Genomic DNA, 15,396 nt, shown 5'->3' on the forward strand with positions numbered 1-15,396 from the left:
GTTGAAACGTACCTGGTTCTGTGCAGCTATTTCTTTTATTCCTGCCTTTGAGTATGCTTTTATTACCACATACACACTTCTGAGCGTTATTTTACTAGCATGCGTACGTTTAAAGTGACATTGGTTTTACAAGCTGTAATTTGGACTGTTAAAGTACATGATTTCTCTCCTTAGGGTAGGTTAACACCTCTCCGTACACAAAAACTGAGGCGTGGTCTGTCGCAGCGCGTATCCCCGGGACGGAGCGGGGTGCTGACACCGGGCCTCCCGCCTGCGGCGTCCGCAGAGCCCGGCGCGCGGGGGCTTCTCCTCCTCCCCCCGTAAAGCGGGCGGCAGCGAAGCGCGCGCGCTTTCGACTGTCTGACGTCGGTCCCTCTAAGCTAAAGTTGTCTTGGACTAGAAGAGCATCTCTGTGGCACGACTGCCTCCAAGCAAATGTGCAGCCCCCGCTGGGGTTGCTTACATTTAGTTATACATGTATGTATGACTGAGTACCTTCTTGAATCCATTCCTAGCGGTACACGTTGTTTTCAGACAGGTTTCTGCAAGTTTGCAGCGAGGACTGGGAGATAGTAGTGTTTAATTTGTTACTTTTTCTTCGTGGAGGCTGGGCAGTGGGGGGATGTTCCTGGCTTCACTGTTGCAGAGTAGATAAAGAGATTTTGAATATTTTTTTCCCCTGGTAAATGCAGCATACTTGTATGTGAAAATTGATATTTAGGCCAATTGCCACGGAGGAGTTTAAGTTACTGTGCAAAACAGTATTTATTAATAACATCTGCATATTGAACTAAAGTGTGATGCAATTAAAATTCCCTGGATTGAGGATTAGCCTGATCTCTGAGGGGAAGAAAATTCTAAGAGCGTGCACCCGTGCACGCCCATGCACACACAAGTGGCAAGAGCTTTCTGTCCTTAGAAGGGCCTTCTCTTAAAACCTTTTTCTTTTCCAAAGAGGCAAATCGGTGGACTAGAGAAGTAGCAACAAAGTATTTCTGCAATGTGTGCTGAAGCAAGTGGGTATAAAGGCTTTGTAAACTCTTTGCAAGGTATATAAAATCAATCTGCCCACTCTATTCTGTTACACAGAAGTATTTCAGTGAATGCACTGGCCAACAAAGTATACTAGAAATGCCAAATACATTTAGAAATAATGTACTGCTGCTCTTAGAGTCCTTGATATTTGGAATTTAGGTTGCACAACATGGAATGCTATTGGTGGCATTTGGCTGTTCCAGTGGAGGATCCTAGTTTCTTAGTGTTTAAAAAAAAAAAAATCCTTTTTCTTTTCTGGTGTTTACAATCTAAGTGTTGATTCAGTTTGGGTTATATTTCTTTCATCGTGAAGTATGTATAAACATTTTAAATAGGTGTGGCACACTGTCAAGTGTTTTCATTATTTGGATGGTAGGTTTGAACATCTATTCCAAAGTATCAGGAGGCACCTGCAGAAGCAAAGTGGGTATGTAGCACCTGGACACCTTCTGATTCATGCAATTAAAGCAGTTTACAGAGTGAGGAAGAAAAGAATATCACATACTGAGGTTTGATGTCTTTTTCATGGAGAACAAAAGAGGTTTGATTCTTTCACTTCGAGTTTAGCCTAACTATTGTGTAGTGGAGTAGGTTTAATGAATCATTGTTTAACTTTGATACTGCCAAGTATTTGACCATTAAATAGTCTGAAATGTGTACATAGCACTTTGGTGACAGACCCTTATTTAACTGTGATTAATTGGCATTGAATAGTTATTTAATTACTTCGGAAGAAATCTAACAACAGTGTGTGTTCTGATTAAGTTATTTGATGTAAAAACAAACATAGAGCTGTTGAAGAGAGCACGTTCCCTTTTGCAGTCTTGCTGCTGACGCCGCACACCACGTGGAAGCCTGAGAATGATTAAAACAGCAGATACTATTCACAAATTTGGATGCTGTTGTAACATTGGCATACTTAGTTCTTGATTTCTTAAAAGACTTTTTTGTTAGGGGTTTCATGAAATTTCCTGTGCCTTACAAGTTTTAGATTTAGTATTTTCTTTTTGCTTTTGAAGCTGAGACTGAAACTCACCGGGATAAGTAAAGGGTGCAAGTATTAAGTGAGCTTGAAAATTTTTGTAAATTGAAAATACTGGACTAGATCTAAGAATTGTTGTTTCATGGCGTGTATCTCTATCACCGAAAAGATCACTTAAGGGATTTGGGTTTTTTGGAAGTATGAAGTATTGTGGGAAGGTGATGCTGATAGTCTGTAAGTTTGGGAGAGAAGGATATTAGAAGTTTTGGAGAGAAAAATAGTATTTATTTTGGTGAGTTGTGCAGGTCCTGGCCTTCGTGAATAGCAGGTGCAACAGTTTCTTTAATCTGAAGAGCCATCCCCAAAAGTTAGGTTTGCAAATGCTGGTAGAAACTGTAGTCATAACTGTAAGCATTTTGAGTCCTGACTCAAAATGGCTAGTTCAACTTTCATATCTAGAATGTTTTCTCTTGCATGCTTAATAATGCATAAGCAAGCCACTGATTTACTGTGTTTCCAGTAAGTGGAAACAGTTGTTTCTTCATACCTTGTGAAATAGACCTCGTTTACTTGTAGACATCCTTATAAATGTAGCAATCGCTCTGGATGCAATATCATGATGGCTATGGGGCATTTTGCGGATGTTTCCAAAGCATAGCACTTCTGCTTGGAGGTGCATTGCTCTCTCTGGTACATGGTGAGGGAACTTGCTTGCTTTAGTGGGTTACCGTAGCTTGCTTCTGCGTAGGACGTGCGGAATAAACTGCCGGTTCAGTTATGTCCGTATGAACACGATCTGAAATACATCTCCAGGCCTGTGTTTTCTCTTATACAGTCACTGGGGTAATATCATTGAAAATATCAGCAACAACAAAAATAGGGCTGAGGCTTGTGGCTTTGTTGCTTGCTTTTAGCAGTAGAAAAGCATTAATGGTCACTGGATTAATGTTACGAGAGGGAGATGTGGACCTCTTAGCAAGAAGCAAGGTATTTTCCTAGACTTACTGACTTCGGGTGTCGTTTTCCAGAATTACTATGTGCAAACACTAAATAGACTGTAAATGACTTTTTTCAGTAACTTGAAAATTCAAAAAAAATGAAGTTCTGCTACCAGAGGTTCACCTGAACGTTTATTTGGGAAGCGGCTGATTCATGTCCCCACTGTTTAAATTGCTTTAATTGTATCAGGCGGACTGTAAAAGGTTCCAGTTTTCAAGGTTTCTTTTTTTCATATACCATTTATTTTGCTCACTCGTATTTTAGTCCATGTCATTTTACAGAATTACTGTATTTACATTTTAAAGAGGATTAGGCAGATTAAAAGATGTTTTCATGTTTTACTGATAACGTCAGATTAATTTCCACTTTCCTAGTGGTAGCTCACAGCTCTGTCAAAACACAGAGAAACACTGTTATACTTAACAATTTCATAAGGTAATTGCCAAAAATGCAGTTTTGGCAATTAATTAGCAGCTTGATTACCCATGGGAACTTGAATAGTTGGTGGTTAGTGGATATATGGAAGAGACAGTAAGACCAGAGGACCTGAGGCCGGCTCAAGTGAGCTAAGTTTTCTTCATGACTGAGTTCCTCAAAGAACTTGACTGGAAGAGATGTTACTGTGGAGGAGAACATCATGCAATAGTCGCTCTTGGTGTGCAGGATGAAGGCGAGTATTCTGCAGCTCTCATTTATATCTATGCCGCCTTGTTACCCCCAAAAGCTCCAGAACAGATCTGTATCGTGCTTTGCAGCCTAAAGCTCTCCTTGTCGCAACACTGAAACTTTCTCAGAAAATGGCTGGAGATTGTCACAGCCTCCAAACAATTGCCGAAAAAAACGAAAACCCAGACTCAAAATCTGCAAAATTTCTTCTTGAGCAACTTTAATGGGTCATTGTTCAATAGAAATGAGAACCGAACTCCGAGATGCTGTTGGAACTGAAACTAAATCGCTTTCGACAGCAAGCATTTTGTAATGGCCTCTCTGCTCTAGCCCTTAAGGCTTCGTCCTTACCATACAAAATGAGAGTAAGCACAGTGCTTTTTGCAGGAACAAGTTTGGATGTGCTCTTCCACTTGTGGGATGAGGGAGATCGTGAAGGCATCGCTTGATTCCTGGAGGTGCCGGCATTGACCTGACCTGTGCTATGGCCATGGAAAGTAGCCAGCCTGAGTGACCTTGCTGCCTCCCGGCAGCATCGCATGGGATGGCCTTTGCGCAGCAGCTTCTTATATCAGTCTGAAACCACTACAAATAAAACTTATTTGGGATTAAGAGGCAAAGGGGGATTCTAAGGCTGAATTAAGGTGGGGTTTGCAATTAAAGTGGGGTTTGCTCACTATGGGAGTAATCTTTTGCCCTTGCATACAGCTTGTCATCGGTGGGTCTCACAGTGTTTCACGGAGGGGCTTGGTACTGTCATCTCTCCTTGCTCTGCTCTTCACTCTAAAATAAAGTGAAGTCACTCTGGAGGCAAGTGGCAAAGCTGGGAACAGATTGCTAATAGCCTGAGCCCAATCCATTATGCCATCTTGTTTCCCTCATCTGCCCTTCCTGGACAGGCCGCTAAGGAAAGCCCTGTCAGAAGGAAGCATTTAACCTCTTTGACTGATTTTCTTTTTTAAGTGAAGTCTTGGTTCATTTGAAAATAACGTGGAATGTGATATTTAGGGATATTAAGAAGTCTTAGCTGCAGCACACATGCAATATGTGCTAGATCACTCTTTCATGGCCGGTCTCCGTGTAAGGAAATCACAGGAAAAGGAAACCTTAAAAAAAGTTGCCTTGGAGTTCCTTCTGATGTATCTACCCCAACATGAAATAAGTGAAAGGGAACATCCCCAGCTGCCATTCCCAGTAGAAACAGATGAAAGAGATTTTGCTGAGTCTTGTGCTGCTATATATCCTTCCTCTCTGTGTGCAAAGCCTACAAATAGGATGAATTCTACTGTTGTCTGCCTTAAGTAACTGCCTTTGGTAGTAAAGTACTGCAGAACAAGCTGTTTGCCACCCGTGTCTCTCTTTGGAGTCGTGTCCTAGGCCTGAGGAGAGGATGCTTTGCATATTGCTTGGTGTGGAGCAAAAATTCCCTTAAAAAAAGAAATTAACGTTGTGCAACAAAATTCATAATTCCGAGACAGCCGTGAACAGAAAACTAGAATGCTGGTTGCTACAGAAGTTACTTCAGTATCTCTTATCTCTGAATTATGTCTCCAACGCACTCCATGGAAACTTTAAACTTAACTACTTTCAGTTTAATGAGCTCCTTTGAAAAGAGAAAAAAAAAAGTCTTTTGTTGCCAATGCGGTGAATGTGTTTGTACCAGTTAGAAGTAATAATTGAATCAAGATATATGTAGATAAAAAAGCAATGTGAATGCATGTACGGGCATTACACACCTTAGAAAAGGCCAGATTCCCATCCTTAGCTTAGTTTCTTTCCTGGTGAGTAGATATATCGATTAATAGAGAAAGATACTAATCCACTTACGGGTGACAGCGTTGTGACTTTAATTATTAAAGAACTCTTGCTATAACTGATTTTTTCACTCAAGTAGAACTTGGGAAAATAGAGAAGTGTAAATGCTTCACTGACAGCAGATTAAAAATTGTTTTATTAGCTTTAATAAAGATCAGTATTGTTGAGGTTTTGAATAAGTATAAATGTAAGGCTGCATGAATGCAAATCTGTCTCAAATTTCGTTTCAGAAATGCCTGCAGTTTGAATCCTTGTATAGTGGTGGAGGGGTGGGAACAAAAATGTTGAAAAGGATCAGTTAGATCGACTATGATCTATCTGGGACGTGCATGCACTAGTGAGTTTCAGTCAAGGGTAGGAGCAGATTCTGGCAGGTGTTACTTGGTGAAACTTGTATTAAGTTGTCTGAACTGTAAACCTTGACCTGCACATGTTGAGCATATAAAGCATGTGTGTTTCATCTGTTAAATTCTATTGAACTATTATCTTCAAGGCCCATTTTAATTTTTTCCTAGCAGTTTAAGTAAAGATTTTATATTTGGGTGAAAAGCATTTGTAAAGAAGTATTCTTCTTCAAAATACATTGCAGTGGTTGTAAAAGATTCCCTTCATGGTAGTTTCAAAAAGTAACTTTTTATCTTTAGATTCTAGCTGTTTCCTTTTTACTGTTACTAAAATGGTAAAATATGGTGTGTTTAAGATATTTTGATCTTTCAAGGAATTATATTTACTTTCTTCTTCTTCTCGAACCCTGTTTCTATAGGAAGAATCTTAAATCGTTTCTCCAAGGATATTGGCCACCTGGATGACTTGCTTCCGTTGACGTTTTTGGACTTCGTGCAGGTAATTCAGTTGCTACTGTCAAAGATTTCTGCACTGCATTCTGAATTTAAATTCCTGTATGCTTTGGTGAAGATCAGCTATTTGTCACAGATGCAGCTGAGTTGAATGAAAGTGCTTGTTTGTGTAAGAAAGGTGCGGTTGAAATTTAATGTGTCAGTAAAAAGCTAACATGAGTAATAACTGGCAGGTAGGAGTGGCTATACACAGCTTGCTATTATGTCAAGATTTCAGTTCATAGTAGCTACATGCTTGGTAAATTGCTCCTGATTTGCCTCCAAGCAATCTGGCAAGCTTATTGCTGTTATAAGAAATATGTCCATAGTAAAGAAACAATCAACTCACATGAAAAGATAGCACAGATTAACCTAATTACGTGTCTACTTCCACAAAGAATCAAATGCTTACCACACCATTTTGGATTAAAATAGGTGTGGCTATTTACAAAGAAAAGATTAGTAGTAATAGGGTGAATATAATAGTCTTAATAGGAACAAGTGAAATAAGTTGTTGCAGACAAGAAAGATGGACAAAGCACTGAGATTTTTATGATGATGAAAGGAGAAAGGATTATATATGACATCAAGGTAATTTTTCTGTTGCAGTTGCTATTAATCCTCCTTGTAAAAAAATGCAGAAGGGTAAAGCTGCAAAAAAATGGATCATACTATATCAAAATTACATGAATCACAGAATACACAGAATCACAGAGGCTAGAGAAAGAAATGACTTGGTGGATCATCTGGATCCACATAGTGGATCCGACCTGTCATGCTCAAGTCAGAAACGTTTCTTAAGGTGCTATTGCTGACTTTGCTTCGTCTCTTAGAGATAGCTTATACAGTATCTAAACCTTATTTTGACTTCTTTAAAAATAAACCAAAGACGTTTCAGGCTGAGCAGTTTAATCATGTTGTTAATGCTGAACTCTTGAAAATAGGAAAAAAAAAAAAATTATTCCAAGGAGTTAGTAAAAACACTTCTTAAGATAAAGTCTTTTTCCTAGTTTAGTGACGTTGTTAAAGTTGAGGTGTGTGTTTGTTTTTCAAAACATTACGGTGCCACATGTCATTTTGGGGAAGAAAGGAAGACGATGTATTTTACCTATCAATTAAAGCAATTGGGGTTTTTTGTGAGTTAGGGAGTTACTTATAGTGAATATTAAGATTTTGAATTCGTGGGCTTTTAAGGCCCTGACAAATTCTTTCCTGAAAGTGCAATATAAATATCTTCCTATAATATACTACTCATTTTCTACTGTTCATACATATTCCAAATTTTCTTCAGTCTCATTAACTGTCTTATTAGACAGAATATCTTACTTTATTTCAGCTCTCTTGGGACAATACGTATGTGTCTTTTGTTTTGGCTGGAAGCTCAGACTGTCCTGCAATCCTTATCATCTCCTCTTAGCGTAGGATTTACATCCACAAAGTCAAACCCGTCTCTTTTGCACAGTGCTCCTTGGCCGTTAGACCAAGCAATGCAGCAGGGTTTGTATTTGCATAGGTTTGTCCCCTTTATGGCAGACTGCACTGTGTATGTTCATACTATATACTACTCATGGCTAGAGCATCCTCTGGGTCCTGTGGTCCTGATATAAAATGATTAACCCTTTTCTTTAGTTCCGTGCATTTACAATAATGTGGGAGCTGTGTTGCAGCCCACTTGCGTGGTGTTTTTATAGCAAGAAACTGAGTGGGTGTTTGCATGCCCTGGCATGTGGTTTAAAGGCATGTGGGGTTGTCTGAGGATGCAAAATTTGCTGGGAAAATGTTAGAGAAGTCTGCGTAAGCAGAGGGAGCCAAAATTGGTGTGGTCTTGTCTATACTTCCTTTTGGGAGCAGACCCTGAAGCAAACTGTCTTTTTTTCTGAGGGAACCAAGCGGTTTGCTCCAAAAGAAGGCTAAGAAAGGAGGTAACCTCTATGCACGGCACATACAGAGGACCAAATCATCTACTAGTGAATTGGAAAACCTAGTTATTTGACTAGTGTAGATACTGGCAGTATATGCTTACCAAAACTTAACTGGTCTGGGATGAAAGAATGAAGGCTGTTGCTCTAGATGTGATTTTTTTCTTCTTTCAAGCTCCTACTGTACACCGCATTTTGTAAATGTTTCCCCTCATTGATTACTTTCTGCATTTCTTTTAAATTGGCTATTGAATAATTTGTCAAATTCTGAAGCTTGTATTTTAAGTATTCTTAAAGTATGCCTTTTCAAAAAAATAAAGTAGATGTTACATGTCCAGTACACTGTTAAAATGATACTATGTTTCAAAGCTTGCCTGTTCTATTTGGTATCAGAAAAGAAAGTTTAGGAACTTACTGTTGATTAATAATGCGCTGCTATCCATAAGACAAAAGCACTTCCTTCTTGATAGGTTTTCTGAAACTTACTATTCTTGATCGGCAGGCTTGTTGGTTAGTGGATGCCTTTTGAAATTCAATAGCAAAGAGATGATATTTATTTCTGAAGAAGCACAGATCTTTACAAAGGATAACTGTTATCAATTATGATAGAGATCTTTTGTCACTTGTTTTGTTTGCAGGTGTCTTTTATAAGACTTTCTATAATCCCTTCAGGAAGAAATATTTTCTCCTTTCTAAACACAGTATTAGCTAAATATAAAAGCTCTCATCCCAGCCATTGTTGTTGATTCTTTGAGAGACATTTCCCAACATTCATTGTTTAAATGGTTGTCAGGAAGAATCAAGTGAAACTTAATAAACAATGCAGTAACTGGTTCATCTTACTTTGTGTGTAGGGGCTTTTCTTGAGCGGATTTGCATTGAAGAAGTGGTCCTTTTTCTGAGTTATTCCTAGGATCACTGTGAAGCATTCTACCCTTTTACTATATTGGCAAGTGAGTGTATAATTTCTGCACAAATAAACACAATGTGATTGGACACCCAAAAACTACAATATGAGCCCATTTAAATACCTATAAATAAATAATTAAAATCTACTAGTTTCGAGAATTTTGTAATTACACTGAGTACAGATTTTAAGGCAATGCTAAAAATTGATAATGTTCTTTTTAGAGTCCCTAATAAGATTTATACACTGCACTACAATCATAATGAGCATGATTAGTCTAGACAGCTATACTGGATGAAAATTAATTCCTTGAACTAAAAGAGTTGAATTTTTTACATCTTCTATTGAGTCAATGAAGAAGAAACAGTCAGTTCTCTTCAAGACAGTGGATAGTTACTATACACTTTTTTGTTAAAGCAAAAATAAAAGGTATGTGGCAAGCACAAAAATGCATTATAGACCTTGCGTATTCTTCTGAAAACCTGGCTAGATTTTGCAAAACTGTTGCTTTGCAGTAGCTCCCAAAGTAGCAAGTCTCACTACATTTAAAGTTTCCTGCCATCCTTTCTTTCTTTGGTTCCTGCCATTGTTTCTTTCTCACCTGTCTGGAGAGATTGAGGGCAGGAGGGGCAGTCTTCACTAGAAGGAGGCAGTCATTTTTTCTTCCTAACTTACGAAACTTAACAGCATATGAGACATGTCACGTTAGTGCAGTTGACTATCTTTTTGTAGAAATTACTGCTGTAACCACCAGATTTATAAATAAAAAAGAAGTCTCTTTTATGAGAACACGTTTATAGCTATGTTTGACTATATGGCTGTTGAACAGAACTCTGTGGGTAGATGTGAAGTATAGAAACTGAAAAGAAACCAAAGGTTAAGTTAGGAACTTCAGCTGAAGTATCTTTAATTGTATGTTTACAGTCCAGTTCAAAGCTCATTAAAGTGAAAACTAAACTTTACAGTCCTCAGTCTAAGCCTGGGCCTTATCTTCTGTAATGGATTCTGGCTGGCCATAAGGTTCCACCCCAGCTCTCCTGAAAAATAAAATAAAAAGCAATTCTGTGTTCACTATAACACTTGTTATTTCTACTAAATATGGCAGTAAATATGTTTGTAAAATCAGGTAGTAGTTAACGTTTGTAGGCTGATTCAGATAGTCAAAAAGCTGAATGAAATTGTTTAGTGAAGGTGGTGTATTTTTTTTTTTGTGAGCTTGCATATTTTTAATCACTTGCCTTAGTTAGCCTCCTTAGCCTCAGTTCTGCATCTCCCTTTCTTTTTCCTATCCTGAGTTACGTATTTCTTGGCAGGTGTTTTCCAACTAAGTTACAATCTCCTCAGGTAAGGGACTACTTGTGTAAAGGCCGTTACAGTGCTTTAAAACTTTCTAAGGGGATTTAAACATCGACTTCATATATATGCTTTATTTATGCATTTGCTAGTTTAATCAGAGGGCAGGCCTGACAGCAGCCTCAAAGAACTACCCAAACGCAAATAATTGCAGAAATGCTTTATTTAGTTGGTACGAACTCGATCATCCTATAAATAAGTCCAAAGGGACTTAAGGAAGTCAGGTGTCATTTAAGATGACTGGGATTTTGTTACTTAATTTTCTTGGCTCCTCTGAAAATACCAGCTGATTTACTCAGTGTTGTAACCAAGTGTTGTTCCTCCTCCTGCCTTAAGCTCTGTGGGAGTACAAGGCTCTGTTGATGTCGACTTCACTGGTAGGTGTGGGGCTTGTAGTTTAAAATGTTGTGGTTACAATGCATAGCAATGTCTAGCTCAATCTAATAAAACACACTATACTAATTTAGGAAAAGGTCAGCCAAGGAACAGAATAAAAGAATTTAATGAGGAAGTATCAGGAATTGAGAATCCAATATATTTAATAGTATTTTATGCACGTTAGCCCTATTCCTAAGTGGCCAGTATTTTGGATGCTATATTTTTGAGGGCTCATCAAAGGCTTGTTTTTAGTACCTGAATCTCACTTTGACTTGAGAGAGATCTGCAGAGGCTTAACATCTTTAAACTGTGGTCTTAGGTGATGCAGGATGCGTACCCAAACTGATAAACTACTGGTTGAAAATTGTATCTATAAACTGATTGAATACATAGGATGATGAAATATATTTCAGAGGTTTTTTTTGTTTTGTTAATTATCATGATAAATTTTGAAGGGTGGGTTTTTTTCCTGTAGTTTCTTGCCCTTTTAATTCCTCAGTGATCTCATTACCTGTTAACAGAGTTGATTTTCTGCTTTAGTTTCTAGTGAATTTGAGTAACTTAATGTGATGGCCCCTTCAGTTTGATTTCTTCCCCCATGTTGAATTGGGAAAAAAAATCATGATCTGTTTTGTTTCTGGAGAACACTGTGAACATGTGAACTATCTGCAGCTGCCCTTGGAAGAGGGCAGTGATTTATTGAGGAAAACTGAATTGCAAAACCTTTTTCCTCCCAAAATCAACAGCTTGACTGAGTTTAAATAACTGACTTTTCATATCCTTTCATCACACACAAAGACCTAATCCTGAGACTACTTGAGCCACCAATGTAGGCTGTGGCTGAGACCACCACTGAATGTGCCATTCCCTTCTCACCACACACAAAACACATTGACTGCAGCTTTATGAAGTGAAAATGCTGAAGAAAAGGAAAATGTGAAGGAGGTGTCCACAGTCATTTCTTAAAAAAAAAAAAAAAAAAAGAAAGAAGAAAAAAAAGCTGCTGCATCTGGATATTAGGAACAAAAAGTGCCTCAGACTGGAATAATAGCTTGGGTCACTTGCTTTCGTATGTGCACAAGAGTGGAACTGCCGTTCCTTGTTTCAGTACCACTGACCCCTGCATTTTATTGTGTGAAGATGTCAGGGAAAGTGTGTAGAAGGAATTCCAGGATCTTTTAGTTTAACAATGACGTTGTTATTTTGCGATTTCTGTGAGAGGTGGGGTTCTGGGAGGTTTGTTGTGTTGTTTTTTCCAGATTAGCCAGGTTTTGTATGTATGCATGTGTGAGTTTTAAGAGACATTTTTATTCATTAAAGAACAGTTCTTTTGTGTGTTTGCATGTGTACATTTAAAATACGATCATAAATATGTTGTGAGAAAACAACCAGTGGTGGGATCTACGTTAAGTGTCAGCATATTCTCTTTAGCCTGGTACGTAGAGCAGACCTGTATCTTGGAGACACCTTTTGGTTCCCTTCTGCTGAATCCTGGTAGTTTTGCTTGATGGTTAGATCACAAGATTCTGCAGCTGTGCTGAGGTTTAAATGAAAAATAAATAAATTTTAAAAAACAGTTGCCTGGTGGCACTTGACTACTGAAATCTCACTGAACTTTTTCTCTGTGGAACTGATGTTCTAACTGTACGTTCCCAAGATGCATACTACAGTGCATCTTGCTAGTGCATAATGAAAGACCCAATTAAAACTTAAAGAAAAATAATAGGGTTATATATTTTTTCATTGGTTACTTTTGAGCTCTAATTTCCGAAAAGGTTATAAAATGATCTTTATGATAAAAAGCTAATTTTTGGTACGATCATTTGATATTCGTACGTGCTTTCAGTTTTGCTATTTTCTTTGAAATAAAAAGGGGTTATATGCTGCATTGTTAAAAACAAACAAACAAAAAACTGTCCATCCTGCCTGCCTGGTCATCATCATCCCACACCACCACCACCACCCTCCCCCCCCCAAAAAAAAAAAAGGAAGAGGAAGCTTGGGTTGCACTTGTGTCTCCAAGAGCGACATGCAGGAGCTGTGAGTTTAGCACAGACACTTGTCTAAATAATGCAGTTCTTTATTGACCTTTCGTTCCTCTGTCCTTGAATGCCTTGATTGTTAAATCCCAGTAGCCAATTAGTCTTCTTGATGGTGACCAGCAGTAGAGATAATCTATGCCAAAGCTATTGCTGGTCTTTACTCTGTACCTGTCATCACCTTCCTTTGAATGTGAGGATGAGTGTCTTGCATCATACGGACTGCGTATTTACTCGGGTTGTTGGTATGTGTATGGGATAAAATGTGTAAAGTCTGGAGTCACTGCTAATAGGTGGATTCCTGTTTACCTGGACCTCCGTTTTCTAGAGAAGGCTAAAGGTCTGTTCTCACTATAGTGGTCATATGTAATCCAGCCCAATCCTTCCCCTCACCGCATTTATTTTTCCTATTTGCACTAGTGTGTAGAATTTTTATAAGAATCTGCAGGTGTGTCGTTCTCCACATACTTGTGTCAAGGCAACAGATACCACTGCAGTAACAAAACCAATTAGTGTGGGAACATGACATAACTGTTTTAATATTTTACGGTTTCTGTTTACTTACTATTAATAAAATTTGGAAATGTAACCAGTTATCTAACATGGGAAAGAAGGTAAAATAATACTGAAAAATGTGATTTCATTACCTTTTTGTCATCTTGCTTCCTGGGGTTTCCTTTACGCCTTTTTTGCTTTTCTTGTTTTTCTTAACTCTTTTTTCTTTTAGTTTTTATACTTCTCTATTTGTATAGTAACTATGTAGATACTACTTTTGGTATTGTGCTGTTCTTTCCATTTTCTCAAGGAAATGTGGAATACTGCTGTTTTGAGTATAGTACTCAGAAAAATAAAGCTAGCTTTCACTTAGTGGAATTCTATCTTCTGTATTTCTTTGTCTAGAGCATGCGAGCATCGCGAGATGCAGTCTTCCTCTTCATTTCTCTAAGATTTTGAACAGATTGTGGCTTAGCGGTAGGAAGACAAAAATGTCATCGTTCTTGCAGTATTTATTTTGGTATGTCCAACTAAAACCTGTAAATACAAAACTTTGATCGGGTTTAAATCAGCTCTTTTCCAAATTGGCTTCTCTGGTTTCTTTATCACAGTACTCTCAAAACATTTTCAGCTAGTAGAAAGCAGGATGGTTGTGTGGAAGTCCAGTGATGTGCTCCAGTTCTGTGTGGTCTGGAAATTTCCCCCCTTTTGGTTAAGGTGGAATTTGTAAAAGTTCCAGAGAGAGATTCCGTTCGTCTGGCACTCCTTATATCTGTTGGATTTCTTGTTTGCTTTTCTTACTGTGAAAGAGGGCAAAGAAATACTTTGATGTAAGTGAACTTATGTTCTGCAGTTTTCTCCTTTTCTTTTTGGTCCGTCTTTCTATATGTACTACTTCTGCTTTTGGTGCCAGAGTGGGAATTTTTAATATTATTTATAGGTATTTACCTGATTTTTTAAGCATTATGGCAAACTTTCACATCTGCAGCTCAAAGTGATGATTGTTTTTAAGACTTCTGAAGATCATTAACGTTTCTACACTTCACAGTAGCTAGAAATCTTTTAATTCTGCTGTCAGTCATAGAGTGTAACAATCCTGTTCCAAATGGTGATAAGTACAAATCTTCTAGATTGCCTTAAACTACTGATATACTATAGATAGGACAATGTGTGCTTACAAACAAATTAGGATTTCACTGTTTGGCAAAAGGACTGGAGATTTCGTTTTTGATTCAAGAGAGAAGGAGAAACTTAGAGGTAATTTGAATTACGAAGCCATATAGTTGTCGTGTGTGTGTGTGTTAAATCATTATGCATATTTATGCCCAAAACAAACATGTGGGACAAGGAATTATCAGCAAAAAAGACTGCATCTCATAAGAAATGTGCTGCCAGGGTTATGTGTGCATCTCATAAGAGCAGAACATAAGAACTTTTTTCTTGCTGAAGCTGATACCATGGCTGCCTGGTGAACTCTGCAGCTGATTTGAAAACTCCAGATGTGTTTGTTCTTCAAAAGGTAGAGGCTGCAGTGTGGGCAGTTTTTCACAGCAAAAGATGAGAGTTCGGCTGGGAACTGAATGTCACACGTCTTTGGGAAGCTTATACCTCTTTGTGTTACATCTACGTTACAGGATAGTTTTGTATCATTTAAAAAAAATTGATTCATTTGGATTGCACTCTTGAAATAGTAAAAATTTGTATGTTAAGAAAGGCTCTTTCAAGGTGCTGGTTGACAGCCGGCTGAACATGAGCCGGCAGTGTGCCCAGGTGGCCAAGAAGGTCAACGGCATCCTGGCCTGTATCAGAAATAGTGTGGCCAGCAGGAGTAGGGAGGTGATCGTGCCCCTGTACTCGGCCCTGGTGAGGCCGCACCTCGAATCCTGTGTTCAGTTTTGGGCCCCTCACTACAAGAAGGACATTGAGGTGCTGGAGCGTGTCCAGAGAAGGGCAACAAAGCTGGTGAAGGGTC

The 15,396-nt window shown here is 38.4% G+C and overlaps 1 protein-coding gene across 1 annotated transcript in view; it reads left to right on the forward strand.

Moving 5' to 3' along the window:
• Positions 1-3,945: 3,945 nt before the first annotated feature.
• LOC104078647 (multidrug resistance-associated protein 4-like) overlaps positions 3,946-15,396 on the forward strand; it is a gene marked incomplete at its 3' end in the record, with an annotated part of 46,053 nt that continues 34,602 nt past the window's right edge. Inside the window, exons 1-3 of the mRNA XM_009580359.1 lie at positions 3,946-4,120; positions 6,261-6,340; positions 14,142-14,254. Of these exons, the coding sequence (XP_009578654.1) occupies positions 3,946-4,120; positions 6,261-6,340; positions 14,142-14,254 (368 nt within the window). The remainder of the gene's footprint in view (positions 4,121-6,260; positions 6,341-14,141; positions 14,255-15,396) is intronic.

This window comes from Fulmarus glacialis, unplaced genomic scaffold (assembly GCF_000690835.1).
Source record: "Fulmarus glacialis isolate BGI_N327 unplaced genomic scaffold, ASM69083v1 scaffold21976, whole genome shotgun sequence".
NCBI lineage: Eukaryota > Metazoa > Chordata > Aves > Procellariiformes > Procellariidae > Fulmarus > Fulmarus glacialis.